We start from the raw sequence: 27,473 nt of genomic DNA on the forward strand, positions 1-27,473 counted from the left end.
AGCATTTTCTTTACAACAATCACACGAGGTAGGCATTGCAAGTATTATTCCTACCCATTTTGCACGTGAAGAAATTAAGCTTCAAAGATGTTAAATGATTTTTGGGAAGAATTTGAGGGCACAATGAAGTAGTGGCAAGACCTGAAATGGAATCTTAGTCTTAGAACTCACAAACTATGGGGGTTTTGGATAAGTTGTTTCCTTTCTATGGACCTCAGTTTCCTCCTCTGTAAGATGAGAGGGTCAGACAAGATAATCTTTGAGGTTTTTTTTCCAGCTCTAAATAGCTATAATAAAACCACAGATCCAGATCTAGACTCCAGAGCCACTAGTCTAAGCTCTTTAATTTTCAGATGAAAACACAGAAGGATGTTCCCCTTGGTGACATAGGCAGTAATCAAAGGCAGGATTTGTACCAGATTTGACTCCAGAGTCAGTGCTCATTCCACCAAACCATGCAGTCTCTTGACCTATTAAACCCTACTGGCTACCTCTTGCTTGGTGTGGCTATTTGAACTCTCTTCCTTCTCAAATGATTTAGACTTATCTGTGAACATATTCTTTCCCTCTGATAGAATGTAAGCCCCTAAGGGTAGGCGCTGTTTTTACCTTTACTTTGGATTTAACACAGAATTTTGCAATCAAAGATCATTTAATAAATGTTCTTTGCAGCAGATAAACAAAACAAAGGCAGAAAATGTATACAAAGGAAAATAAATGCACCAAGAATTTGAACATGCCTGAGGTTACATAGTGAGCTGGGAAAACATCGATTAGAATCTATGTCTCTTGCCACTCAGTCTTTCCATTGGCCCATATTGCCTACATTTTCGGATTTCTTTTTCTGTGAAGAAGGATGCTGGCTGAGTCAGATTACACCCAAAGTTAGAATAAGGACAATTAATGTGAACCTGGGCATGAGCTAATTTCACGTGACACTATGTAACCCAAAATATTCCATTTGTGATTAAATCTATTCTCAAAGCCAGGCAATCAATGATTTTAAAAAGAGCACTGAGAGAGACAGAGATCAAGAGAGACAGAGAAAAAGATAGAGAGAAAAAGAAAGACAGAGAGAAAGACACAGAGAGTGAGACAAAGAGAGAGACTGAGGGAGAGAGACAGCAAATGGGGGGAAGAGTGAGTGAGAGAGACAGAGAGAAAGACACAGAGAGTAAGAAGACAAAGAGAGAGACTGAGGCAGAGAGAAACAGAAAGTGGGGGGAAGAGTGAGTGAGATACACACAAAGAGAAAGAGAGAATTTTAAAGCTACGAAGGTAACCTTTAAAATACTTATATATTTTTCCATTGACACCCACCTCTCGGAGGGGGATGATAAGGCTACACAAGTTCTCCTCCTTGCTGGTAAAACAGATGTAATTTGTTGACACGAACATCTGCCCCAAAATATGCATTTTGTTGAATGGAGTCCAGAGAGTACAGTCTGTGTGACCATCTAATTTTTCATCTTTGGGCAGGCGAAACAGTGCACGGTATCGCTCGCTCTTTGCTCTGGCATCAAGATCCCTGGAAAGCAACATTAATAGAATGAATGGGGGAAAATCAATTATTAAGCACTTATTATGTGCCAAGGACTGAAGCTCTAAACAGAAAAAAGAACATCTTCCGTGTCCTCAAGGAGCTTCTAATTAGGGAAGACAGCACATAGATGAATTTAGCTACAAGTCAGGTGAAAAGTATGGCAAGGACCAGGAATGTCTGCCCCAATAGGAAGCACTGGAAAAGGAAGTCATGATAGTGAATTCTGCAACTTATCACTCCATCTCTCTCTCTCTGTCTTTCTCTCTCTGTGTGTCTATCTCTGTCTCTGTCTCTTTCTCTCTTTCTATCTGTCTCTGTCTCTGTCTCTGTGTCTCTCTTTCTCTCTCTCCTTCTCCATGTGATCTTGGAGAACCAAACTGACTGGGTTTGTAGATATTTGTTCCCTGGATATTGGTCTCCAACTGAAAAATACTTAAGTGAAAACTGTCTTGCAAAATATAGGAAGTATTATAATCTGTGCTGGGAGAATTGCCCATTTCAAGCAGTCCACAGATCTCTCAAAATATTAAAGTTTGTTATCTACACAACAATTTCATAGTCAGTCTTGGCCAAATGCTAAAAGACCTTTGGGGAAATGAGAACTAGAAACGCTCTACTTTTTTTCTAAAAGACTTTCCTGTCTGTTTTTTTTTTTTTTGTTTTATATCTGAGAAAGTTCTATTGATGCTAGAAGAAAGGAACTTCTTTTGTTTTAGAGTTTTCATCTACCTCTCACCAATTAAAAAAAGTTTTAATTCCTTCTCACTAAGAAGACATAGAGAAGAGTCATAAAAATAGGGAGTAGATCAGTAAACTGTTATATATTGGTAAACCAATGCAGGATGGCACCTTTGCACCGAGAACCTAGAATCACCGTTAAATGACTTGACCAGGATCACAAAGCTAGCATCTGTCACAGGATGGACTTGATCCTTTGCCTTCCTGGCTTTAAAGCTAGCTCTCCAGTTTACTACACCATGCTGCCCTCCCTTACTAAAAAAACATGATAATAATATCACTCTCTAGGTCTCCTGACTTTAATACCTGCTGGACGGGAAGTCTCCGTTACCTACCGTTTTAAAGCAGACACTTTTTTAGGCGATTTCTTTTTCAATTTAGGGAGGGATCTGTCCTGCTCAAAACCTTCATTGTCCAGCAGCTGTCTCATGGCAATGTTGGCAAGCTGTTCCATCAGTTTGAATGTCTCGTTGATATTGAGGAAGACGGAGAAGAAATGTTCGCTTGACCTGGTGCTCACTTTGATCACATCAGGCAGGAGCAGCGTGGCGTTCTTCTCAAGCTGAGTGATGTCCACCCACCGGATCACCAACTTGGCTGAACAGAGGGAGTGGGGCACAATTTCAGCAGCAAATCCTGAAAACGCTCCTGATAACTCGCCCTCCCTTTTCACCTTTCCTGGGGATGAAATCTCCCAGGACCTCCTCAATCCCACTGACTTCCCCAACATTTAGGAGCCCTTGGAAATTAATTGCATTACATACCCACTGAAAATAAATTAACAGAAATAATAGTTGGTGGCAATGCCATAAATGGGTTTTTAAACCTAATGAAAATAATCATATTTTCAATGACTCTTTTACAAAATAAAACAAAAGTAATTTAATGACAATTTGGAAAGAGCCAGATTTGGAGTCAGAGAATCTCAATTTCAATCCTGGCTCCTATCACTAATTATCTTAGGAGGTAAACTTACCCTCTGTACCTCAGTTTCCTCATCTGTAAAATGGGAAGTTGTACTGGGTGACATCTAAAATCCCTTCTAGTTCCAAATCTATGACATTCTAAATAGTTTTTTGTTTTTGTTTTTTTCAGAAATATAGTCAATTTCAATTTAACTAGACTTGGAATGGAAAATGTCATTCGTAATCCAGAAAGAGACTGAATGTGGGTCAAAGCATGATATTTTCAGCATTTTTTGTTTGTTGTTTGTTTGCTTCTCATGGCTTTTCCTGCCTTTATTCTGTCATCTTGGTTCTGCCTTGCTTCTCATGGTTTTTCTCCTTTTTGGTTTGATTTTTCTCACACAACATGTCAAATACGGATATATGTTTAAAAGGATTGTATTTATTTAACCTATATCATATTGGTTGCTGTCTTGGGGAGGTGGGAGGTAAGGGAAGGAGGGAGAAAAATTTGGAACACAAAATCTTACAAAAACGAATGTTGGATACTACCTTTATGTGTATTTGGAAAAATAAAATACTATTGAAGAAAAAACAAAAGTATTGCCTTGATGCAATGAAGACCAAGTTGAAATTATGAAAAAGTTTTTTTCATTTGTGAATGGTATAAACAAACTAACTTTTCAGATATATATTGTTGCTTTATGTATTACAAACTTTCTATATGGCAACCCAGAAGGTAAATAATGTACCTTCTCTATTCACAACTATCAAGGCTGACAAAAGACAAGCATATGCATACCCCCCTGGATGACTTTCAAATTGGTTCAATTGCTTTGGAAAACAAGCCTTCATTTTATAAATGAGGATGCTAAAATTCAGATTGGCTACAACATTTACGCATGATCACCCAGGTCATAATTAGTAATGCGAGGATAAAAATTTAGACCTCCTGATTCTTGGTCTAATAATCTTTCCATGAAGCTATATTCCCTTTCTGGCTTGACCAAGCAAAATCCTATTTTCAAAATCTTCCTCTTTAACTCCATGCATGTTTGAGATGATTTTACTTACCTTCCCTTCCCATCAGAAAGGAATAAAAACAGAGGTGATTAATACTGAGGTACATCCAGCCCTGGCGGGGGACCTTCCCCTTCCAGTAACTGCATGAGTAGTAATTCACCAGTTTCTCTTCCTCTGGCATCCCAAAGAGCCTGTGAAATTTCACAATGGCCTCCTTAAACTTTTCGGTATCATCATCTTCCTTTATGTCATCAATCTTGTTGTACTCTGCAATAATGCCCTAAGTGGGAAAAACCATACACACACATAAGAAACACAGGCAAAAATATTAGCAATGCTCTTGTGTTGCGTCTGCATGTTAAAAGGAATAACATTTATAGGTTTGCAAAACAAGAAAAGATGGGACTGTGTTTGGAGTTCATTCATTCTGAAAACATTCATTTGCTGCATCCTTTGTGTCAAGCGAGTTCCCTCCCCTTTCTTTCCAAGGCTGGAGAGCAGCTAAATTCTGAGACAAATTTAAAAGTGTTATTTGTCACCTCAAAAGGCTTTTGAAGCTATCTGAAAGAGATTGTTATAAATATCAAGTTGCATTATGTCACTTTTAGAAGTCTATGCAATATCCAAAGTTCATAGTTTATAAATTGAAGGAAGGAAGGTATTGAAAGAAGCTGTTATAAATATCAAATTATATTGCAGGTCATTTTTAGAAGTCTACACAATGTCCAAAGTTCATAGTTTATAAATTGAAGGAAGGAAGGTAGATATTTTTGTGACCATTTTCTTCTTGAACTGTGAATAAAAACCAAATCACAATAACCCAAACTCAACTTTTCTTTTTTTAAAAAAAAAAAATCAAATAAAAAAAAGAAAGTTCTACTAGCACATAAATTCAAACTGATAGAATTGAGAATTGCTTTAATCGTTCTGGAAAACAATTGGAAATTGTGTAAGAAAATTCACTCAACTGTGGGATATGTACCCCAAGGAGGTGAAAGGGAGAAAGAAAGAACTTATAGATGATAAAATATTCATCACAGCACTTTTTTGTTGTATCAGGGAACAGGAAACAATATAGATGTGGGTGCAGAATGTTGCATACAACATCAATTTTGCTCAACTGTTTTTTCTTTGTTACCAGAGGTTTCACTGGGTGACAGGGTAGTTGAGGGAGGATCTAGACCCACAAATGATTGTGATAAAAGACATCAAGAAAACTTTAAAAAACAACAATACAAAAAGCCAAATTTGGTAAAGCACTGGCAACCTTAGCCCTATTATAAGGAAAGACCAAGGTCCCTGTCCAAAGCACCTGCCAGGCTAGTTTGGCACTGCCCAACCCAGAACAAGTTTTTCCATCTTAAGCACTGAGCTCCCCTTGCAAGGGAATCAACATGAGCAGTAGCTCTGAATCAGAGTTGTCCCATTATTCTGAGTGGAAACAATAGTTCTGTAAACTAGGGCAGGAGGACCTCTAATGCATTTATTTATTTTTTGGTGACAAAAATTTTTTAAAGGTTTTTACTTAATATATTCATGGGTGATTTTTCAACACTGACTCTCACAAAACTTTGTGTTTCTAATTTTCCCCTCCTTTCCCCCACCTCCTCCCCTAGATGGCAAGTAAACCAGTACATGTTAAATATGTTAAAATATATGTTAAATCCAATATATGTATACATATTTATACAGTTATCTTGCTGCACAAGAAAAATCAGATCAAGAAGGGGAAAAAAACTGAGAGAGAAAACAAAATGTAAACGAACAACAGGAAAAAGTGAGAATGTTATGTTATGGTCCACACTCAGTACCCACAGTCCTGTCTCTGGGTGTAGATGGCTCTCTTCATCACAAGATTATTGGAACTGCCCTGAATTGTTGGAAAGAGCCATGGAGGACCGCTAATTTAAAATAGGAGTAAAATAGGCTTTAAGCTCGAAAATGTACAAGGTTATGAATATAAAGATATATTTACATACAAATTATAGGTAGCCCTACATTCTTCCTCCCCAAAGTAAAGTAGATAGGATGACAGTTTCCTGCTCCCCCATGTCATTCTGGGAACACAACAGAAAATCCACAAATCAGTATAAAAATATTTCCCTTCACAGATCAATTTTTAAGGACAAACTTTGGAAATTGTCTTAATCTGCAAATGTGACCAGTATTATAACTGAATGCTAATAATCCACTCCCATCCAGAGGACACATCTTCCAACCAAAATTTTTTTTCTACTCATTCTGTATTTGAAATATGTTTGGGGAAATAATGGCAGTGGCCCTGTATTGTTTAAGGAACAATAAATGGTGACGTTTAGTGGTCTGTTAGATCCTAACATTTTCCTTTCTCCTTTTCCCCAACTCCTGCCTTCTGCTTCCAGTGACTTTTAGAGTAGTGACTGATTCATTTTTCTCCACTTCTGACATCCAATAACCTGTGGAATTTCCCTTTGGCTTGCTGGGTCCACATCGCTTGGGCATGATATTTGCTGTTTTCTGTCATGTCTATTCTAGGATTGCTTCTTCCCAGGGTGGTTGTAAGAAGCAAATGAAAAAAAGGTATTTGTAAACCACAATGCCTGGCATACAGTAGGTGTTTAATAAATACTTATTCTCTTTCACTTCCTACATTTTCCATTTTAATAATTTCCCCCTTCCCCTTCACTCTCTCTAGCTTTAATCTGATCCCTATGCCCAATAATAACAGTACCTTTGAGGAAATGATAAAACTGTAGAGATGTGAGTGAGTGGGTTGTGATTTCTAGATTGTATTCCTCACATCAGTCCATTCACTTAGGCACTAGTATATCTCTCTTTTTTACGCTCCAGAGAGACACTCCTCAAAGAAATGAGTTAGAAATGGCACAAAAGGGTTTGAAATAGGTTTGGTTTTGACAATAGAAATCGAATTCAATACCATTTTGCATGACTAAAAATGTGTAATTTATATCAAATTGTTTCTCATGGAGTAAGTAGGGGAGAAAGGAAAGAATAAATAACTCAAAATAAGAAAATTAAATTTTGCTTACATGTTACTGAGGGAAAAAAATAAAATAAAAATTAAATGTTAAAAAAATTGATTCAATCCCTACAAAGGACATGAGATTCTGCCAAGGTAGTCTCACTTCCCTTCTTTCCTAAGGTTCTTAAGGTGGCTTTTTAGTTTAGTTTAGTCGCTCAGATATTCATTCCCCCTTTTGGCAGTATGGTTTTCAGCTTAAAAAGATTACTTGTCAGGGTAGCTAGGTGGTGCAGTGGATAGAGCACCAGCCCTGAAGTCAGGAGGACATGAATTCAAACCTGTTCTCAGACACTTAACACTTTCTAGCTGTGTGACCCTGGGCAAGGCACTTAACTCTAATTGCCTCAGCAAAACAACAACAACAACAGATTACGTGGCAATCTTCTTATTGGCCAAGCCACTGGATTCTCAGTAATGCATCAGAATAGAACTTTAGTGAAGATTAATTAAACAACTCTCAGTACTTCAAGCCCTTCCTCTTTTAGAGTCACTTTACAGATTTAGAAACTGAAGCTCACAAAAAATAAAACTACTTGGCCAAGGGCATACAGCTAGTAATTGGCAGGGGTGGGATTTGAACTCAGTTCTTCTACCTCCAAATCTTATTCTCTATTTCCTCTGCCCTCCTAAGGAACCTTCAATCTCCTCTGCATTAAGTAAAAACTAGATTTTTGTGTGTGTGTGTGTGTGAAGGAGACACTGGGGATCCCCCAAGTCAGTAGCATTGTAAGGAGAGATCAGGACAGATAAAATTTCCAGACACTACCTGTATTTTCCCTCTCACAAAGGTGGTTATGTCATTTTCATTCTCAAAGATGGAGAGAGTCTGCAGCAGATTTTGCTCAAGCCATTCCCAATGTTCAGTGATTTCTTTCCTGGAACCAGCTGAAGAAAGAACAGAAAAAACAACAGCACAATGACATCGGGGCATCCAAATTTGATCCAAACATTTTACATGGCACTTTGGTGCCTTTTACATAATTATCCCACTGAATACTCCAAACAGCTCTGTGAGACAGACAGCATACATATCATCAATTCCATTTTTACGCCAGGAAAACTGAGAATCAGAGAATTACCGTGACTTACCCAGTGGGTCACAGCTGGAAAGTAGCAAAACCCAGCTTCAAACCTAGGCTTCTACATCACTGAAGATTCTTTCCTTTATCTCAGAAAACTAAGCTTGTTTTATTAACAATGAAGGGAAATGTTGCCTGGGTTATTCAAATCTTTATTTTTGTTTATCTTCCCCAAGTGAGAGAGAGTAACAAAAAAAGATGAAAAGATTCAGAAATGAAAAGCAGCAATAAATGATGTTTGACTAGAAGGTCAAATCAGCGGGATTAAGATCACAGGATTTTGAAGACAGGAGACAGACATCCCATAAACTCAACCTTTACATTTAATCATGAGGAAATCAAGGATTGGAGAGGTTAGAAAAGACAAGACAGAGACGGGTTGTTAGTGGATGGAAAGCCAGAGACTGGAAGTCTGGGGGATGTCTCTGGGGACTTAATCTCTCTGACTCTCAGTTTCCTTATGTGCAAACAGAGAACACTCTATCTATATAGTACCTACCTCACAGGCTTGTTGGGAGGCCTCTGTGACTCCATGTATGTCCTGGGCTTTGGCAAACTTTAAAAAGCTCTATGAATGGCAGTTAATGTGCAAGATCCCACAGAAAGCCAGTGCCAGAAAGCCCAGATTCTAGTCAATACACTTTTCTATTTCTGCTTCTCTTTTCTGAACAAGGCAGGAGGAACGTGGAAAAGGGCTAATCATTTTTCTCACATCTAGATATCTATTTCTAAACCTCATTTTCCTTATCAATAAAATGGGGATTATCCTACAGGGCTGTCATGGTACAGAAGGAAAATTGCTGATAAAACACATATTAATTATATTATATTGTATTGTATATATTACACACACACACACACACACACACTGAGGATGACTGAAACAAAGTAAATGAGATGCTTCCCCCCTTTTCTTTGCTGAGGTGAAGGACTATAAAATCCTCCAGATAACATCAGATTCTCCCCCTAACACACACACACACACACACACACACACACACACACACACACACACCTTGCAACTTGCTAGTTGCAGTGCTTCTTATTTCTTTTTTTATTCTCTAAGGGATAGCTCTTTAGAATGGGGCAAGAGAAGAGATACATTGGATACTATAAGCGATATCAGAATAGGAAGCAATAAAATTACGTGTCCCTCTTGCTCTCGGTTTCTTCATTGATTAAAAGAAAAGAAAGAATCTAAACGATTTTTTTTTCCTTTCCCCTTTTACATTATACATAAAGGATTAATAAATAGCAAATTAGAGAATTTGCATTCAAATACCACACTGATCTCTACTACCAGGGTGATCTTCAGCAAAATATTTATCCTTTCTTAACCTCAGTTTCCCTACCTGTAAAATTAGACTAGATGACCACCAAGGTCCCTTTCTAAGTTCTAGGACTGAATGATTAATGAATCCTGTGACCCCAAACAAATATAAACTAGTATATTTTTTTCAACTTCACACTTTTTCTTCTTTTTAGAACTTCTTTTTCATATGAATACAGCTCTTGCTTTGATAATAGGTTACATGTTAAGTAACAGCAATAAAAAGGGCTTTGGAATGCCTTCAATTCTGATGAAACTGCCTCCTAATAATGTGCAAAAAACGATCTTTTCTCCATTCAATTATGAATGAGGCATAAAAACAGACTGTCTCCAGGGAATATCAGCAAAGGCTTCACCGATTCAATTCCTTGAAAACTAATGGGGATGAGATCATCCTTACAGCCCCCAATGAAGTCTTGAATTTTCAGTCTGCCAGAAACCTCCAAATTTAAACCATTTGAGCAGAACACTCCATCTAAATGTCACCCCACTGACACAAAAGCAAGGATGTGGTTGTAAAGATCTTGAATTAACCTTTTTTTTTTTCTTTTGAGGTTTGTTACTTGATAGATTTTTATAAAGGGGTAGTATCAAAATCACCCCTAAGTAATGTGTATAAAACATCCTGACCCCATATACTCCTACCAGAACAAAAGAATGACTTCCTGACCACCTAGCTCATATATAAATGGACAGATTTCTGAAAGCACCTTTTCCTCCTTTCCTCCCATCCTAGAATCTCTTTACTCTTTTTATTGGCCAGTGACTCAAAATTCTCCCCAATTCCTTCATGTCAGCTGCTGAGAAAGATCAGGGATAGCCAAAGGCCAGTGGCACCTGGAGCTATGTCAAAAAAGATCATCCTCCTTGATCATTATATACTTCAACAACAAGACTAGATGATGACCATCATGGATCAGGCTCCTCAAAATCACCAAATCTTTCTAATGGGCAGTAATGAACTGAACTAACTATACCAGAAAGAACTCTGGAGATGACTAACATTACATTGAATTCAGTCCCTATTTTGCACCTCATCTTTGTCCTTCACCTAATTTCACAATAATTGAAGTCTATTCTTTTACGCAAATAATTTTTGGTCATGATACTTATTGTGATCAGTATATTTCAATAATTTAACATCTATGTCATCCCTGACATTCTTAGGCGAGGTGGTGGTGAGGGAAAGATTGGACAAGAGGTTTGCAATTTTAATGCTGTAAAGTTCCAATGTATATCCTGAATTAAGGCTATTAAAAAAAAAAAAAAGATCATCCTCCTTCCTCAAATGTCCCCGAGAGCAGAGTAAAGACTAACAAGAGCCCTTTCTTTTGTTTCAAAGAAAACAAAAATCAAGAAGCTCAGTTAAATTCTGAGGGGATTTGGAAAAATTAACCTTTGGTTGAAAAAAAGCCAAAATTTTACTTGAAAAACAGTATTGCAAATACATACACTCAAGAAGGAAAAGGAAAATATACTTAAGATTGGGATGATTTTTTTCTTAACGTGTTAATTTGGAGTCCTCTGCAAACAAAAACCTTACAGTCTATAAGGTTGTCATAAGAGAAGTAGTATATAACCTACAATAGAGATACTATATCTAGAGTCAGCTGACAAATTTCAGGGGATCTGTGAACTGGGATGGAAATTTTTTATTATGACAAAGTGTCCATAGGTTTTACCAATCTATTGTGGGCATCCCTGACATAGAAAAATCTTTCTTTTTTAATTGAGAAAAATTCGAAGGAGAAAAAATGGACTTTTATTCACTGGGGAAAAAAGTAAAAAAAAAAACCAAAACCCAAGAACTTCTGGCCCAAAGCTAGAAATCAGGAAACTTTGATTGATGGGTCTATTTTACCACTCATCAGCTATGTAACCTAAGTAAATTATAGAATTTTTATATTTTCATCTCTATTTCTCTATTCTCTATTTTGTCACTTTTCTTATCAAAAATGGGAGGGAATTATTCCTTTACAGGAATGATATGTCTTGTAAAATAATATATATGAATGTGTCTTCTCCCTTTCCCCTTACTTCTCCACAGAATCAGTAATGTGGAACACTGCCTATAAATCAGAGGCTGTTGAGGAGACATGCTGTTTCATTTTGGAAAAAAATTATAATTTTTTTTATCCTTTTTCCTCTACTTAGAGTCACACCAATGGCTCAGCTGCTTCTATGATACTGATTGGGGGTTCTTGATGAATTAGAGGGCAAAGGTGGGGTTTTCAGTGTTGCTGCTAGCAGATGCTCTCATGGTTAAGGGGGCAAGACAGCTGATTGGTCAAATGACTACAAGACTAGAGGTGGTTAACAGTATCTGAAGTGAAAGCCAAGTCAAAAGAGCATAACAAAGTCTGGGGAGAAATTTGAGGGCTTTTGGTGGGGCTTAGTATCTAGAGTAAGAAACAAGATTGACTAAGAATATTGTATAGACCAAAACAGCCCTTTAGAGAATATACACCTCCTCCATCACCTCATCTTTTATCTTACTTAACCTAAGGAATTCTTGGGACTTGTCACCCAATCAACTACTCGACTTCCAGGAAATCTGTATTTACAGAGCCTTGGTCACTGAGTGGGTATTGCCTCAGAGTGAGACCTCTTAGAGACCTTAGCTGAAAAAGGTGAAGGTCCCCCACTGCATCCAGGGCCATCTTCACTCATCCTGATCTATTATCTTGCCACTGGTTCTGGAGGAGAAAATGAAGCTGGTGACTTTGCCCAGCCCTCCCTCACTTCAATCCAAATCACTTACATCTCATGGCATCCTATCAGGACCATTTTCAAGAATGAAGGAAAAATAATAACAGCAATAAGAGCTTTTCCATCTGCTACTTGTTGTGCCTTCCAACCAGAGTGTAAGCTCCTCGAGGGCAGGGGTTGTTTCATTTTTATTTGTATCTCTGGTGCTTAATGCATCAGGCTTAATACAAGTTTGTAGGATTGAATAGATTATGGTCAGTTCCTTGTTTTTCATATATGAATGTGGGTATGTCCTCACACTAAGACATCAGATGCCTTCAGTTCTAAATGCCCCTTGATTGATTCAAGTGCACTCACTGAGAATGTAGGGATTTCCTTCCCCATAAGACTGCTGAGCCTGGCTACTTTCTGTCTGTTGTGCTTTCAGAACGTCTGCCCCATTGTCTAGCTGATAATTATCCTTTTCATTTCTCCTTTCCTTCTCAATGGCTTTCTTTGCTGTCAGCAAGTCTACAGCTTGCTAACCCCCATCAACGCTACCTTTAAGGGCCTCCCTCGCTAACCTCCTAGGACACTTAGTTTTGAAACTCATCAATGCATTTATCAGATAATGCATATTGACTGTGTCTACTATGAATTTATGTTATCTAATCTCAACTGAATACTTGGCTATGTTCCATAATTCTCCTGTGATTGACTACCCCGAGAAGCAGATCCAACATATTATGTTCCAAGCAGTCACTATTCCCAAGACTTCTCCTTTCTTTTTGGAAGTCCTATGCCACGGCTGCCCTGCTTTGATCATGTGCCTCCTTCCTCTGAGAAATCTAAGGTTAGTCATCCATTATAAATAAATACCTTCATCTCCCTTTTGTACCTTTATATACTTTCTTGGCTCCAGTCTGAGAAAAAGTGTCCCTGACCAAGGAAAATCCTTTTTTTGTGTGTGTTCTTGATCTCAGTTCTCCTCATCTCCCCTCAGTTGGCCCCATCAGTTTTTCACTCCCTCTCTCTTATTTTCTGTTTTTCCCTTTTTAATGACACCTTCCCTAGCTACCTAAAAATATGTACAGGTCTTGCCAATTCTTTAAAAATTACCAGTTAAACATCTCAAACTAGATGCCCATTGGACATCATAAACATCTTAAACTCAACATGTCCCAAATATCCTTCCTGAACTCTCCCCCTCTTCCTCATTTTCCTATCATGGTCTCCATTCTCCTGGTCACTCAGGCTCATGACTTAGATGAGATTTTGACTCCTCACCCTCACCGATCTAGTACCAATGCCTTACACTAAGGTCTCTACCATACATTGCTACAACCATCTAACAGACTATCTTAGACTATTATAAAGGCTTGCCCATTGGTCTTCCTGTCACAAGTCTTTCTCCAGATCACTGTCAAAGTGATCTTTCTAAAGTATGGGTCTGTCCACTCACTTTTAACTCCAATGGTTCCCTCTCATCTCCAGGATAAAATATGATGAAATCTGATTGTTCAACTCTACCCAGATGAAAAAAATAATTTATTTAACAAAGATGGCAAAGCCACGTACTTGTTGAAGAAAACTTTAGTGGTTACCCATAGCCTTTTTATTTTATTCTCTCTTAACTCATCTGTGTCTTAGTCACACTGATTACTAGTTGTTCCCTAAAAACAACAGTTCATGTCCTTGGTCTATATGCTTAAATAAGCTATCCCACAACTGTCCTTTCTTTTAACAAGGTTTATTTCAAGTACCATTTCTTTTCCCATGAAGCCTTTCCTGCTTTTCTCACTATTAGAGGGGTCTTCCTCCTCAAAGCACCTTATTTAATTCTGTATATTCCCTTCTTCTCATAGTACAATGCAAGCTCTTTGAGGAAAAAGGCCATTATTTATTTTTTCTTTCTAACTTCACCATAGTGACTTGCACATTTATAGTAGATGCTTAATAACTGTTTCTTATAATAGCTGTTTATTTTTCCAAATACATGCAAAGATAATTTTCAACATTCACCTTTGTGAAACCTTGTGTTCCATTTTCTCCTCCTTCATCCCCCCTCTCCACCTCTTTCCTCCCCTAGATAGGAAGCAATCCACTCTGGGTTAAAAATGTGCAATTCTTCTAAGTATATTTTCATATTCATTTATATAACTTTTTAAGGTTATTAAACTTCACATTCATTTATATAATTTTTTAAAGTTATTAAAAAAAACATACATCAGGAAATATGAACTAGTATTAATAGGGTGGATTATATTTCCTTACAAAGCAGGACAGGAAATCCCAAGATATCAGGCTGCTAGAAAGAATAACTGAGAGTAGCAGGTCACTTTTTCATATTCCTTGCAATTCCTTCCAGAATATAAAGAATTCAGGTTACCCTCCTGGGAGCCATAAGGGAAAATACTCATTTGCTCTCTGAGATACTCTGATCTTGCAATAGCTAAGCAGGTCACAAGCAGTGTTCATCCTAAAAAGGTAATTGTGAGAATGTTAGGGGATTTTAGAAACTAATATTGTTCCCCAAGGAAGGATTCACTTTTCCAATAAGTTTCTTGAATCCTCACTGTCCCTTATAAATTTTTTCAATTCTCAAGGAAAGGTAGGCAAATGGTACTGGAATTGAATATTGCATGAAGAAAATTAGGGCATGTGAAATTGTCTATTACCTCACTTGAACCAGTCAGCCCTTTTCTTTCCTGAATATTTAACTCACTTTACCAAAGTCACACTTTAAAGTTGGGTAAATAGACTAGTTCAAAGTGAGGTAATAGACAATTTTCTGGAAAAGGGAACTGTTGACAGTGAAGGAAACTATCTAAGTCACCTGCATGATTTGCTGGAAACAAGAGGAATTTTAATATCTGAGAATATAATGGGAAACCTAAGCATTCAGAAAGGCTGTGTGCCCCAAATGCCCAAAGACTGAGTGACTGCTGAGTGAGGAATACTCTTTGCTGAGAAAGGAGACTGCATTAGTCATAGGGGATGCACCAGAATGTCAGACACATAGATAGGACACACTTACAAAGTACCCTGATGACAATCAGGAAAAATATATACCCATGACTCCATTCAGTCTTCTTTCTCATCTTGTTCAATGACCTTCAGATAAGTTACATATCCTTGAAGTCTAAATAACTTGGTCTCAAGATGGTGAATTAGTTTTTCAATTTTGGACCATTCTAAAATGAAAATGGAGGCATTCAATGACCTTGGGTAATAAAAAATAGGGTGGGTTTTTTAAATTCAAAATTTTGGATGTGTATCTGGGACTCCTTGATTTTATTTTTAAAACTTGAATTTCAGAAAATTACAGTGATCAACTCTTAAATATCACATGTAAGTATACAACAAAATACATAAAGATAGTTTTCAACATTCGCCCTTGCAAAAATCTTGTGTTCCAAATTTTTCTCCCTCCTTTCTTCCTATCCCCTTCCTGGACAGCAAGGAACCCAATATAGGTTAAACTTGTGAAATTCTTCTTTATATATTTCCACACTTATCATACTGCACAAGAAAAGTCAGATCAAAAATGAAAAAAAAAAATGAGGAAAAACTCCCAAGTAAACAACAACAAAAAAAAGTGAAAATATTGTGATCCACATTCAGTCCCCATAGTTTCTCTCTGGGCACAGAAGGCTCTCTCCATCACAAAACCATTGGAACTAGCCTGAATCATCTTATTGTTGAAGAGAGCCGACTTCCTCATACTTTATCATCATATAATATTGCTGTTGTCATGTACAATGATTTCCTGGTTTTACTCACTTCACTTAGCATCAGTTCATGTAAGCCTTTAAAGGTTATTTATTTCACAGCTTCCCTCATCTTACAACTGAGGAAACTAAAGCCCAAAGAGTCAAATGCTTAAGGTTGAAACAAGTTGGAAGCAGGATTTATCACTGCTTCTCTGAAAAGTAGAAGACCTCACAAGTTATTATAAAAAGAGAAAGTTCACTGAGAAAATGCTTTTTAAGCCATCAAAAATATCTAGCTTTCCATTATACAAGCAGCTGCTCTGCCTGGTTTTAACTCCATCAGAACCCTCCCAGGTTAGATCATTACTTCTAATCATGATTAGTTGCTAATTTGAGCCATGAATGACAATACCCCATTGCTCTCCTCTCCCTTCTAACGGAAGGGCTGGAGAGTAGAGGACCAAAACTCCTCTACAAACTTTCCTTTATAGAATACAGAGAGGCTCATTCCTGTCTGCCAGGTTTCAGCTCCATGGAATGAGATATCCCTGGTCTCTCTCTCCTAACTCTGTTCTCCTGTCTCCTTTTGTGTGTTGTCTCCCCACCCCTAGACTGTCAGCTCCTTAAGGGTTGGTACTGTTTTTAAAAAAAAAAAAATTAATTATATCCCCATTTCTTGGTGGAGTACCTGGCACATGGAATTTTTGGATGGAAGGGGGAAAAGAACCAGGATTCATACCCACATCATTTAACTCCATGTTTTAAACTCTTTCTAGTATCTACAAGTCCAGAGGTAAACATAATCAGTCTTTAAAAATGTTTAGGGAAACATGTTTGTTTGAAATCACGTAAGGTCACAAAATAAGAAAAAGCTATTTTTAAAGATTTGGTATGAATATAAGTGAAAAAAATGGAATAGTACAAGAGATGTGAGGGTATGGACCTGGTGGTCATGAATAGAGCTTAATAACTTTATCTTGGAATTTCTTACCATGTTTTTGACCTCTAATGCTTAGGCCATTATGAAAAGTTAACTGCTAGGCTTGACACGGTGCCATTGCTAAAATTCCTTCAAGTAAAATCTCTGTGAACCTAAAATAACTATGCAGTCACTGTGTATGTTTTGTTTCTTTTTACTTAAAAATAAGCTCCTTAAGAGACTTACACGAACTGATGCTGAGTGAAATCAGCAGGACCAGGAGATCATTATATACTTCAACAACAACACTATATGATGACCAGTTCTGATGGACCTGGCCATTCTCAGCAAAGAGATCAACCAAATCATTTCCAATGGAGCAGTAATGAACTGAACCAGCTATGCCCAGAGAAAGAACTCTGGGAGATGACTAAAAAAGCATTACATTGAATTCCCAATCCCTATATTTATGCCCACCTGCATTTTTGATTTCCTTCACAGGCTAATTGTACAATATTTCAGAGTCTGATTCTTTTTGTACAGCAAAATAACGGTTTGGTCATGTATACTTATTGTGTATCTAATTTATATTTTAATATATTTAACATCTACTGGTCATCCTGCCATCTAGGGGAGGGGGTGGGGGGGTCAGAGGTGAAAAATTGGAACAAGAGGTTTGGCAATTGTTAATGCTGTAAAGTTACCCATGCATATAACCTGTAAATAAAAGGCTATTAAATAAAAATAAAATTAAAAAAAATAAGCTCCTTAAGAACAGAGATTACATATGAACCATCAAGAGATTAAAACCATTTCTAGTCAAATGAAAAAATGCTCTAAATGATTACTGATCAAAGAAATGCAAATTAAGACAATGCTGAGGTCCCACCACACACCTCTCAGATTGGCTAAAATGACAGGAAAAGATAATGATGAATGTTGGAGGGGATGCGGGAAAACAGGGACACTAATACATTGTTGGTGGAATTGTGAACGAATCCAACCATTCTGGAAAGCAATTTGGAACTATGCTCAAAAACTGTGCATACCCTAAGAGATCTTAAAGGAGGGAAAGGGAACCACATGTTCAAAAATGTTTGTGGTGGCTCTTTTTGTAGTGACAAGAAACTGGAAACTGAGTAGGTGCCCATCAGCTGGAGAATGACTGAATAAATTATTTTGTATGAATGTTAAGGAATATTATTGTTCCATAAGAAACGATTAGCAGGATGATTTCAGAGAGGTCTGGAGAGACTTACACGAAGCATCAGTTATGCTAAGTGAAGTGAATAGAACCAAGAGCACCTTGTACACAGCAAAAACACTATATAATGATCAATTCTGATAGACAGGTTCTTTTCAACAATGAGGAGATTCAGACCAGTTCCAATGGTTTTGTGATGGAGAGAGCCACCTGCACCCAGATTGAGGACTCTCGGAACTGAATGTGGATCACAACATAGCATTTTTACTCTTTTTGTTGTTTGCTTGCTTTTTGTTTTCTTTCTCATTTTTTTCTTTTTTGATCTGATTTTTCTTGTGCAACATGATAAATATGAAAATATGTCTAGGAGAATTGCAATGTTTAACATACATTGGATTACTTGCCATCTAAAGGAGGGGATGAGTGAAGAGAGGAAGAAAAAAAATTGGAACACAAAGTTTGTAAAGGTGAATGTTTAAATCTATCTAAGCTTAAAAGCTTTAAAAAAAAAAGAACAGATTATAATGCCTGATATACAATAGGTGCTTAATGCTTGCTACCTAGCCTTTTCTTTGTATCCCCAATGGCCCACAATGGTTACTTCATCAATGTTATAGTAGGTTTATTTTTTATTCATTCATATTATAATGGTGAGTAATAGGCTAAAAACAAGTCTCATAGGAATATTATGAGTTCCTTACATTACTATGTTTTTAATCTCGGGGCATGACAATATTTTACAACTTTATAACCCTTCTGAAAAAAAAAACTGTCAAATAACCCACTCAAACTAGGAAATAAAGCCTTGAAATAATTTAAAAAAAAAAAACTAAAACTAAAACAAAACAAAACCTAAAACTAAATACCACCCTTGAATCACCATTTGAAATAGCGTGCTTTTAAGGATACCCAATTGGTTTCTGAGATAGAGCACCAGGAATGGTATCCACCTAGTTACTCCTTGAAGTGCATTCTCTGCTGCTACAGCAGCTTTAAAGAAGGAAATGGAATTTCCCAACATCATCACCATTTGGTGGAGAGAACAGCAGGCACAGAATTAATTAGAAAAAGTTAATTAAGTTCTGGCATTTTGCTACCTCCTGCCTACAAGAATGTTTGGAAAGCAGCACGGTGTCATGGGAAGGCCACTTGGCTGTGAATCAGGAGACCCAAGTCATGCCCTTAAGAGGCCATGGACTTAGGCAAGTGGATTCTTGTTTCTGGGTAGTTTCATCTACAAAACAAAAATGGGATTGGACTAGTGCAAAGATTCTTAACTTTTTTGGCATTAAGGACCCTTTTGGCCCAGTCTGTTTTAAAATAAAATAAAGAGGGAGGAGGAGGAGGAGGAGAAGGAAGAGACAAACAAGGAGAGGAAGAAGAAAGAAAAAGAAGAGAAAGAAGGAAAAAGAAAGAAAAGGAAGAGGAAGAAGAGAAAGAAGGAGGAAGAAGGAAGAATAAAGAGAGGAAGAAAAACAAGAGAAGAGAGAAAGGAAGAGGAAGAAGAGAAAGAAGGAAGAGGAAAAAGAAGAGGAAGAAGAAATAGTAGTTTGCAGACATTAAGTTAAGAAACCTTTGACCAGACAGATGCTCCTTCCTAAAGTTCCTTTCTTGTCCCTTTAGCTGTGAGTGCCTTTCTTGCATCATCTTCCTTGAATGTGATTTTATACATTCCTATCATATATATGGGCAGATAGGCAGGATATATCATATATATGGGCAGTGCCAGATCTGGAGTCAAGAAGACTCATCTCCATGAGTTCAAATCTGGTTTCAGACACATGTATTAACTGTGTGATTCTGGGAAAGTCACTTAACTCTCTTTGCCTCAGTTTCCTCTTCTGTAAAATGAGCTGGAGGAGGAAATGGCAAATTATTTCAATATCTTTGCCAAGAAAAACCCAAATGGGGTCATGAAGAGTCAAACATGACTGAAAAGATGAACAACAACAATCATATATAAGTGAATCTCATCTATAAGAACCTTAAATCTGTGTCTGTCTATCTCCAGTCTATAGCACACTGCACAGGCAGAGAGTAGATAATTAATAAAATAAATGCTTATATATTAATTACAGCAGCATCCTGAGATGATATGTATATGTATGGGTACATATAGAGCGAGAAAAATAGATCATGTGTGTGAACTTGCATTAGATGTATAAATCCAAAATACTCAGGGCCCGGATAAGATTCTAGAATGATAAAAGAAAGCCAAATAAAGATAATGGAAAAGAGAAACCAGGTACTGATGTCCTGAGACATCACCAAGACCTGAGCTCAGCCATCCCTTCCTCCCTCACCAAGCTGCACTGCCTTTTCATTGACTTCTCCATCATTACTCCTGGTTGGTACCTCGCCTACAGTGTCCAGTTTCCTTCTTTTCTTCCCCCATTAGGTAGATTTTAAGCTCCTTGTGGGTGGGGAAGGTCTGTCTCTTTTTTTCCCCCCTGTATCCCCAAAGTGTCTGACCATTGTACACAGTAACAGCAACACTGTGTGATGATCAACTTTGAGAGAGTCCGCTCTTCTCAGCAATATGCCAAAGGACTCACGATAGAAAATGCCAACCACATCCAGAGGAAGAAGTGTTGGACTTTGAAGGCAGGTGGAAGCATATTATTTTCACTTTTTTGGTGGATTTTATTTCCTTTTGTTGGTTTTGCTTATCTGTTTCTCTTTGCAAAAAGGGAGGACTCATCGGGTAGGAGGATGGAGATGTAATTAGAAGTGATGTGATATCAAACAAAAGGTATTTGTAAGAAAAATAAATCATCTCTGAAGGTCAGAATCTATTCACACAGGGAGGAGGCCACCAAACTCTCTCCCTACGATTGCTCATTCCTTTCCTCAGTCACCAAAAGCCCTTCTTTTTGACAAATTCCTTGGAAGCGCTATGGGGAAATTTCTCTTTGGTCACATTGACAATGGAGCAGCATATGTCTGATTACTGGAAATGAGCCATCCTACATGGAAAGATGGGCAGCATTTTACTTCTGCCCATCATGAAGAGCAATGGATTGATTCCTGTACCCAAGAGACAAACTGTCTCCAGGGTGCCCTCGCCAGAGGGCAACAGCTGTGGGAACGAGTGGGCATCTGTTTGTCTGCCAGATAGCCAGCTGTCTGCACTTACTTCCATTAGCTGAATGGGGGAGAGAAAGGAGATCATCCCCGGAGTCTACATTATCAAAGAAGGTTATTTCTGCAGGTGGCACACGTCCAAAACTTGTGTTACCCAAACACTATCTCTGACTTCTCCCCCTCACTTTTCAAACCAAGCCCGTAGCCCAGCTTTATTCATTCTACTTCTGCAACATTTCTTGCATCCATCAGTCCCTCACCTGCAAAAGCTTCCCCACGTTTTCCCACCTCTAGCATCCCCCTACTTGCAACTCAGTCTAGTTTATGAGACTAATTGTTCATATACATAATCTTGACCATAATCTGCTCAAAAAACTTCAATGACTTTAGATTCCCTATCAAATAAAATTCTAACTCCTTCGTCTAGAATTCAATGCCCTCTTCAGTTTGATACATACCCAATTCACTTTATTCCCCTTGAGACATTCTATATACAAAACTGTACTTTTCTTTGTTCCTTAAATGCGCCTTGTATTTTCCTAGTTTTGTTCTATGTCTGAAATGTCCTTATGCCAGGGTTGTATTCCCACATTCTCTCTGCTTTTCGACTCGCTATCATCTAAAGACCATCTCAAATACTCTATCTTCCAGGAAGCCCTCCTTGATTCCTTCTTTCAGTAATAACCCATCCTTTCACTTAGCACTTTGTTGTATACCTGTTATATGATATTACATTAATTTGAATTGTATTCCCCCAATATTATACTGTAAAAAAGCACTGTGATTAGAGAGCTGGTTGAAGAATCATGAAGATAGGATCAGATCCTAGCTCTGTTTTATCTTGGGCAAGACGCTTAATTCCTCAATGTAGAGGCTTCTAAGACACTAAGAAAGAAGTTTTTCAGTTTTTAAATTTAGACTTGTGGTAGTTGGATGAAACTTGTGAATCACTTATTATAAAGCAAATTAATAAAACTGAAATATACAATTATCAAAATCTATCTATTTTAATAGTATTTAATTTTTTTTTCTAATAACATGTAAAAACAATTTTCCACATCCATTTTTGGTAAGATTTTGAGTTCCAAGATTTTTTCCCTCCTTCCCTCCATTCCCTTTCCCCAAGATGGAAAGCAATCTAATCTTACCAAACTAAAGCTAACTAAACACACACACACAAAGTGAAAATAGTATATACTATGATCTACATTCAGACTCCACCAGTTTTTTCTTTGGATGTAGAGACTGCATTTTCCATCATGAATCTTTTGAAGTTGTCTTGGATCATTGTATTGCTAAGAGCTAAGTCAGTTATAGGTGACCATTGCACAATGTGGTTGTTATTGAATACAATGTTCTCCTGGTTCTGCTCATTTCAGTTCAAATAAGTTTTTCCAGGCTTTTTTGTAATCATTCTGCTCATCATTTCTTATAGAACAATAGTATTCACTGCATTCATATCCCACAACTTGTTTAGCAATTCCCCAAATGATGGGCATCCCCTCAATTTCCATTTCTACACCACCACAAAGAGATCTGCTATAAATATTTTTGTACACATGGGCCATTTCTCCTTTTTTATGATCTTTTTGGGATACAGACCTAATAGTGCTATTGATGGATCAAAGGGTATGCACAAATTGATTGCTCTTTGGGCATAGTTCCAAATGGCTCTCCAGAATGATTGGATCAATTCACAACTCCACCAATAGTGCATTAGGGCCCCAAACTTCCCACACTCCTCCAATATTTATCATTTTCCTTTTCTGTCATATTAGTCCATCTGCTGGTGTAAGGTGGTACCTCAGAGTTATTTTAATTTGCAGTTCTCTATTTAGAGTATTTTTTCCATACGAGATAGCTTTAATTTCTTCATCTGAAAACAGCCTATTCATATCCTTTGACCATTTGTCAATTAGGGAATGCAAAGTCTATAATTTTTTTTTTAAATATATGTACTCAAGGTTAAAAATCCCTGCTTTAAGAACATATTTTTTTGGAAAGTTGCTAACAAGCATTGATATGTTTGTTTTTACCCAGAAGTTCTCTATACCAATCAGATTTGAGGTTCAGTTCTGTAACCCCAAAACTGACATTCTGTAAGTTCCATGAGGCTGGAAAAAGTATCTTATCCAAACTTTGTTTCACCTCCACTATTTAGCAGAATATTCTGAATATAGGAGGCCTATAATAAATTATGGATCAAAACTCAAAACAAAATACAACATTTTTCTCCTCAAACCCACCCTTCCTTCGAATCTGAGGACCTATGTTTGAACCCTAGTTTTACCAATTAATGATAAATATTGGATGTATCACTTTTTGGCCAATTAAAATTTTTGATTTTCTATAGATACATACAAACACCCTCAGACTCCTCCCAGGGATGTAAATTTGGGAGACTGAGGCCAATTTTAAAAACTTTAAAGCTCTCCACACAATTCTGCTCCAATTTTTCAATTATATAATTTGTAAGAAAGCTATTAAAATGCATAAACATTGACCCACATTTCAATATCCTAGGTGGAAACCTTCATAAAAGGACCTTGGTTCGGTGAGACAGCTTTTTCTAGAATCTGCAGTACTTACAGCCTAGACTGTTATTATCTTTCAATGACAGCCACTGAATATGATTTTAAAACTGAAAGAGATTGTGAGGGTTCACTTCTAGGTAAACAGGGCTCTCATAATGGCTCCATCTCCATGGAAGTGTCTTCCATAAGGAAACACTGGAGCTGTATTTTATAGGAAATCAATATAAAATAATCCTTTTCTTTTCAGTTAAAACTATCCTGCAAGAGGAGGTTGGTTTATTGCAATGAGATTGCGCTAGGTGACAAGCATTACTTATGTCATATACCTATTATATATTCTCTTTGGTGGAAACGACATTTCTTTGGGTTTTGCAGTAAAACCCATCCTGCTCCAGGCACACAAAAAATCAGGAAAGCCAGAGCTTTTGTCATTCTGGACCCTTTGTGTCCTACTACAAGAGTATTCGGCCTCATGGACCAGCTCAGCCACAAAACCAAACAACCCATTGAAAAGGAATAAGCTGATGGCTGACAAGAGGAATAAAATTGATTGGAAACAACATTCAGCGGCAAAAACTCACTGGATCCTTTGGAGGGAGAGAGGAGAGACATGTAATGAGAGATTTACAAAATCCATAAAGACCTTGAAAGGATCAGATGAGGGGCTGGCTGCAGAGAAGCTATAAAGCAGCTTAGAATTTATGGAAGTTGCTCTGTGGTTGGAGAAAGTGACAAGTTAAACGGTGAGAAATAGGGAAATTTTCACCTTATTGATCTTGGCTTGGCTCCTGTGGGTACTTGTTTTTTCAAAGGTGATTTCCTTTTCTTTCTCTGCTAGTTACAGAGATTTAGTTTAGCATTAATCTTGATGGCCAGTGTCGAGTGAATGTGACTTCAAACTCTCAGTTCCTGGCCACAAGCCTAAAACTGCAACTCTCTTTTCTCCTCTAAGTCCTATATCTCTAAAAGCTGCTCAGTTTACTTCATGTAGATTGGACATGCACAGGTTTCATTCTTTGTATAAGATTCTGGGATGTGCTCTTGGGTGTCCCCCAGGGCAAAGTGTGAATTCTATCTCCTATTTGGTTGGGGTCTGCCATGTTTCTCAGAATGCTATCACAATTGGTCTTCTCTACCTACTCTCAAAACCCATTCTCTCAGCCTTCATTTACTTTAAACCATAACTCATCCTTCATTTACTCTGAACCATAAACGAAAATTTTATTAAATGCTAAAAACTTAATTCAATGCAATAAAGCTTTTATAATTTCTCGTCATGTAAAAGGAAGTACATTAGGTATTGGATATCCAAAGAGAAAATAATAGTTGCTGCCTTCAAACAGTTTACATCCTTGAAGGGAGGAGGAGAGATAAAGCATACATTAATAAATAAATAAAAAGTATATCCAAGTTGGGGCAGCTAGATAGCACAGTGGAGAGAGTGCTGAGCAAGGAATCAAGATGATGGGAATTCAAATCAATCCTTAGAGACTTACAAGTTAGTTGTGTGGCTCTGGGTAATTTATTTATCTGAGTTTGCTTCAGTTTGCTCATCTGTAAAATGAGCTGAAGGAAATGGCTGATCTTCCAGTATCTCTGCCAAGAAAAGCCCAAATGATCTGTATCCCAAAGAGATCTTAAAGGAGGGAAAAGGATCCACATGTACAAAAATGTTTGTGGCAAGAAACTGGAAACTGAGTGGATGATTAGTTGGGGAATGGCTGAATAAATTATGGGATATGAATGTTATGGAGTATTATTGTTCTATAAGAAATGATCAGGAGGATGATTTCAGAGAAGTTTGGATGAACTGATGCTAAGTAAAACAAGCAGAAGCAGGAGATCATTGTACACCACAACAATAAGATTATGTGATGATCAACTCTATGGACGTGGTTCTTTTCAGCAATGAGGTGATTCAAAGCTTTTCCAATAGACTTGTAATAGAAAGTTCTATCTGCATCCAGAGAGAGAACCAAGGAAACTGGATCAAAGCATAGTATTTTTCCCTTTTGTTGTTGTTGCTTGTTTGCTTGCTTTGTTTTTATTTTTCCCTTTTTCCTCTTGTTCTCTTCTGGTCTGATTTTTCTTGTGCAGCATGATGAATATGGAAATATATTTAGAAGAATAGGACATATTTACCCTATATTGGATTGCTTGCTGTCTTGAAGGGAGGGAAAAGGGGAAGGAGAGAAGGAGAAAAATTTGGAACACAAAGTTTTGCAAAGGTGCATGTTGAAAAGGATTTTGCATGTATTTGAAAAAATAAAATATTTTAAAATTTTTCTATAATAATAGCTTTTTATTCTTCTAAATCTATTTCCACATTTATCATACTGGACAAAAAGAAAATACTATTTTAAAAAAACTCAAATGAGATCACATGGAGTTGGACATGACTGATATATGCAAAATAATTTTAAAAAGAAGAGAACCACCAATGTGTAGAGGGGGAGAAGGGAAAATCAAGAAAGTCTTCATGGAAGGGGTGATTCCTAAATTGTGCTTGAAGGAAGGAATTCTGAGAGATAAAAGTAAGGTAGGAGTCCACTCCAGATACAACTTGGGTAAAAAGGAGAAGATGAAAGAACATGTATGGGGAAGACCAGTGTGACTGAAATTTTAAATAAAAGTCAGTAATCTCCAATAAGACTTGAAAATCTTTGATTATTAATTTTTTAGAAATATGGAAAGATAGGTGAGAGACAGACTGTAGGATGCAGTCACATTAGTGACCCACTAATTTTATTTAAGCAGCATAATCTTACAGTTGGATCTGCATTTTGAAAATATCATTTTGGGGCAGGATAGATTGGGAAGCAGGGAAATCAACTGGGAGACTATTACTATAGCCCAAGTGGGGATATGAGTGAGAAATAAGAAAAATCTGAACTATGGATGGTGCCCATGAGTGGAGAGAAGGAAAGGGAGTCACAAGTAATAATATAATTATTATTAATGATAATAGCAAGTAGCATTTATATAGCAGGTCAAGATCTATAAAGCACTCAACAAATCTCATTTTATCCTCAAACAACCCTGGAAGATAGGTACCATTATTATCTGCATTTTATTACTGAGGAAACTTATGCAGGCAAAAGTTAAATGACTTGTTAGATTTGGTCTTAGATAGTCTTGATTCCAGATCTAGCTATATCTGAAAATATACAATGTATGTGGATGCTTATGTTAAATTAATCATTTATTAAATACATAGAATTTGCCAGAAACTGTGCTGAGATGGGGATTTAAAGACAGACACAAAGAAATTCCTTCCTTTAAAGTGCTTATATATTCTATTATATGTAAATTATACATATATATATATTATAGATAATAGATACACAAAAATAAATGAGTTTTTTTAGCAAGAAGTGTCAATTACTGGGACATTAGGAAACATTTCAAAAAGAATGGGGATTGTTAACTTAAAGTTAACATTTTGATAACTATATTTTGGTATAGTTTGTTTCCTTTCACAAATTGATAGATTTAATGCATTTCAAAGCATTATTAGAAGGAAGTCATAGGTTTCCAGACTATCAAAGGGGTTTATGGGACAAAAAATATTAAAAAGCCCAATGTGGAAGATGGAGCTTGAGCAGAGCTTTGAAGAAAAAAAACTAAGGCTTCTAAAAGGTGATGAGGAAACAAATTCCAAGAATGAAGGAAAGTCAAGACCATTGTGATT

General features: G+C 37.1%; 1 protein-coding gene across 1 annotated transcript in view; it reads right to left on the bottom strand.

Annotated features, from left to right (window-relative positions):
- Positions 1 to 27,473, bottom strand: part of TBC1D9 (TBC1 domain family member 9) — a 116,101-nt gene that overhangs the window by 45,194 nt on the left and 43,434 nt on the right. Inside the window, exons 3-6 of the mRNA XM_031943129.1 lie at positions 7,998 to 8,116; positions 4,261 to 4,489; positions 2,617 to 2,878; positions 1,321 to 1,528 (exon numbers count right to left, since the gene is read on the bottom strand). Coding sequence (XP_031798989.1) covers positions 1,321 to 1,528; positions 2,617 to 2,878; positions 4,261 to 4,489; positions 7,998 to 8,116 — 818 coding nt within the window. The remainder of the gene's footprint in view (positions 1 to 1,320; positions 1,529 to 2,616; positions 2,879 to 4,260; positions 4,490 to 7,997; positions 8,117 to 27,473) is intronic.

The sequence above is a fragment of the Sarcophilus harrisii genome, chromosome 6, assembly GCF_902635505.1.
Source record: "Sarcophilus harrisii chromosome 6, mSarHar1.11, whole genome shotgun sequence".
NCBI classification, from domain to species: domain Eukaryota; kingdom Metazoa; phylum Chordata; class Mammalia; order Dasyuromorphia; family Dasyuridae; genus Sarcophilus; species Sarcophilus harrisii.